This window comes from Haplochromis burtoni, unplaced genomic scaffold, assembly GCF_018398535.1.
Source record: "Haplochromis burtoni strain Fernald_Lab_line unplaced genomic scaffold, NCSU_Asbu1 Contig_17, whole genome shotgun sequence".
Lineage (NCBI taxonomy): Eukaryota > Metazoa > Chordata > Actinopteri > Cichliformes > Cichlidae > Haplochromis > Haplochromis burtoni.
In genome coordinates, this window is record NW_024582378.1 from 275,926 (window position 1) to 279,575 (window position 3,650).

Consider the following 3,650-nt stretch of genomic DNA (forward strand, 5'->3'; position numbering starts at 1 on the left):
TCCACTTTACATGTCAGCAGTCTGTATCAACAAGGCAGTTACACCAGCAAATGTCAGAGATTTCAGCATGAGCTTAGATAGCTGACATTTACTTTAGACTGATAGGCTGCAGCATCTACATTAAGCATAATAAGCTCAGCTAAAAATCGGAACAAATATTTGTCATTACATCATGCTGCTCTGTGCCAGCATGGTCACTCAGATTACTTTTGCCGTAGAGATCACTCATTATAGTTACAGTGAATGTTAAAAATGGTCATTGGTGGCTGACTCTGAGAGACTCTGTCAACGTCCTTTTTTAGTAGCTCTAAGGCCCAAATCTCAACTACCACAAACTTTAGTTCACCCTCCTTCTGTTCAAAACATATAAAATTCCCACTTTTTTAAGTTTTTGTTCTTTACATACCGAGTGTGTTTTTCAAATGCGAATTTATCATGTTACGTACTTACACACCCAAACATGAACTTCTTGATGAAATAGGAATCTCCACATTCTTCCTTTTTTGTTTAGACATTATGACCAACTTCTAAGATAAGATAAGATAAGATAAGATAACCTTTATTAGTCCCACACGTGGGAAATTTGTTTTGACACAGCAGAAAGTGGACAGTGCAAAAGTTATATAGCAAAAATTAGAATACAATACAAATAATATGCTGTACACAACTGTACAGAATAGAATGGAATAAAATAACATACTATATACAGTAGAATAAAATAGAATATACAATAGGATAAAAATAGAATACAAATTCTATATACAACTGAGTAAAAATACTCTTTCTATATTATTATTATATTATTTATATTAATATACCTCGATGACTTTATTTTTTGTCTTTTGAGGATGAAGTTGTTGCAAAAATGCAATCCTTTCAGTGTGTATACACACTGTAGTATGCAAGTTTGCATCTGAAAAACTCTGGAAAAACAACATTTTGTGTTGTTTTTTCTTTAGACATTAACATGATTTCACATGAGCAGAAAGTACTTTTACAAAAAGAATACTAATTAATCATATAAAACAGCAATTCTATACTGGGGACCTCTCCGGGGTTTACACAGATATTCTCCGCCCATTCCTGCAACCCTGAATGGGATCAGCAATCAGGGACAGAATAAATTTCGGACACATCAAATCTGAAATCTTTATTACAAACAGCTGACAAAAAAAAAAATAATCGAAAACATGGAATTAAGCACTGTGTGGATTATAGCATCATGGTGGGATTATTTCAAACAGGAATGCTCTTTGAATCTATAAATACAGCTGAAAATTCAATTCAGAATTAAAAACCAAGCAATCAAATAATCTGCACTCTTTAGTTAGAGCCTGAGGTAGATGTTTAGTGCGTCTTTGTATGTTTGTGTGTGTGTGTGTGTGTGTGTACATGTTTAAAGATCTTTGTGAGGACAGAAAATTGGCATGCCACTATACTTGTGAGGACGAACAGTCACTTATGGAGACAAAATGCCTGTTCACACGAGTTTGAAGGTATTTTTGAGGCTCAAAATGTGGTTAAAGTGTCAGGGTTACTATTAGGTCATGGTTCGGTTTAGGCTACGGGTTATAGTATGGTATTCATTTTTGATGGTAAGGCTAGGGAAAGCATTATGCCAATGAGAGGTCCTCACCACAGATGGACAGTAACGTGTTACTGTCCATCTGTGGATTACTGTCCAAAGTAATCCGATTACTTTTTTAAAGTAACGGGTAAAGTAAGGGATTACTATTGCAAAAAAGTAATGAGATTACTGTTACTTTCCCGTAAGCACACTGCATTACTGCATTACTAAACTGTCGTGATTTTGTTTGTTAGAGTGTCACATGACAATGATCTACGAGCGACATCTGTGGCAGCAACAGACGTGTGTAGATCAACAATGGATAATATGGAGTGCAGGAGAGAGTTTGACCATGCTGCATTTAAAGCATGGACGTACTTACATTACTTTAAGTTTTATTCCGTAAAAAGTGACAAAAACATTAGCGTCTGCTGTACAGTCTGTGTGGGAAGAAAGCTACTTTCCACAGCAAAAACTTGAACTTCAAATCTGAGCAAGCACCGAGCACGCTGCCACGGGAATGTGAAATTCACAGAGAAACCCCCGGATCCTCCCACTGACGTGACACTGGTCCTCACTAAGATATGAAAACATGTGTGCATGTGTGTGTGTGTGCGTGTGTGTGTATGCATGCATTAGCTAGCTGCACTGCTGCTGCTTCTACGTCCTCAGTGGGCTGAAGAACGGGTGCCACAGTGCCTCCTCAAGGGTAATCCGTCTGGACACATCATATTCCAACATGCAGCTGAGCAGATCGAACAACTGCCTCTCCTCCTCGTTCTGCGTCTGCATGTACAGCTGAGGGACAGAAATAATCAGATTTCCTACAGCTACCAGTCCCAGCTCACAGCTGAAGCTGACTGGTTGATGTGAGGTACCTTGAGAGGTCGACAGTGTTTCCTGATGTATTCATCGTCCCAGTTAAGACACTCGCTGTGCACACAATGCTTCTTCCTACACAGATTACATGCACAGTGTTTATATTCAGTTGCAGACAAAAACACTCTGTCAACACACACAACACACTACTTCAAATTACACCTGGAGCTGAGGAGAGCATATTCACAAAAGAGATCATGGATAAGCTCTATATCACCATTTGGAGACCCTTGCTGCTATATTTGATTTTCCTGCAGATGCACAATCTTTTTAATCAAAGTGTTATTTTATATATTTTTTGTTCTTTGTGCACAGTTCCTTGGACAGTTCTTTAGAAAAATGCTGCATATAAGAGTTGTTTATTGGCACATGCACAGTGTCTGTTTGCACAAATGTAATGCAGCATTTCTGCCATGTTTAATATGATTTCTTTTGGATTTCACTGAAAGTGTCTCTGTCATCATCTGCATCTGTGGGTGCAAATATGCATTCATTTACAGACTATGGGGAAATTCAGCTGAACTTTGTGCTATATGAAAAGTTACATTCAGAGTATTCACCTCAGTGTTCAGATGTATGTAATGAAGTGCTCTTTCAGTATGCAGTGCAGGCTGAGTGCAGGAGTGCCAGTTAAGGCACTCCTGCACTTAACTGGGACTCAATTAGGGATGCTTTTATGCAGCCTCCATGGGTACGAACGACCTATGAGACCCTGAGAATGGTGCAGAAAACCCTTTGGGAAGGATCTTTGTAGGGGCAATGCATAATTAGACTGCTCTATGAGCCCTTTTGTCTAGTCATGGTTTCATGCCATGTTCTCAAATGTCCTTAGTTATCATTTGTTGCTCTTCTCTATTCGCTCTCCTATTATTAGTTCTGTGTTTTCTCTTGTAAGTTGTAAGTATGACTTTTCAACAACCACAGTCCTCCAGCTTCTTGATTTCATTTGTCTTTGACATCAAAATACAAGAACAATTGATTCACACGTGTGTGTGTGTGTGTGTGTGTGTGTGTGTGTGTGTGTGTGTGTGTGTGTGTGTGTGTGTGTGTGTGTGTGTGTGTGTAGCTATTTGTGTAGCTACCTGGTCTGTTTGAGCAGATGTGGAGGGACCGGTCCGAGGACTTTCTCCATCATGGCCAGATGTTCTTTACTGTCATGGGTCTGAAACAAAACCAGCAGTTATACTACTGTGTGTGTGTGTGC

The 3,650-nt window shown here is 39.0% G+C and overlaps 1 protein-coding gene across 1 annotated transcript in view; it reads right to left on the reverse strand.

Annotated features, from left to right (window-relative positions):
* Window positions 1-1,135: 1,135 nt before the first annotated feature.
* Window positions 1,136-3,650, reverse strand: part of LOC102297441 (dual specificity protein kinase CLK4-like) — a 9,808-nt gene continuing 7,293 nt past the window's right edge. Inside the window, exons 11-13 of the mRNA XM_014330675.2 lie at window positions 3,529-3,608; window positions 2,446-2,521; window positions 1,136-2,365 (exon numbers count right to left, since the gene is read on the reverse strand). Of these exons, the coding sequence (XP_014186161.1) occupies window positions 2,228-2,365; window positions 2,446-2,521; window positions 3,529-3,608 (294 nt within the window). The 3' untranslated portion in view covers window positions 1,136-2,227. The remainder of the gene's footprint in view (window positions 2,366-2,445; window positions 2,522-3,528; window positions 3,609-3,650) is intronic.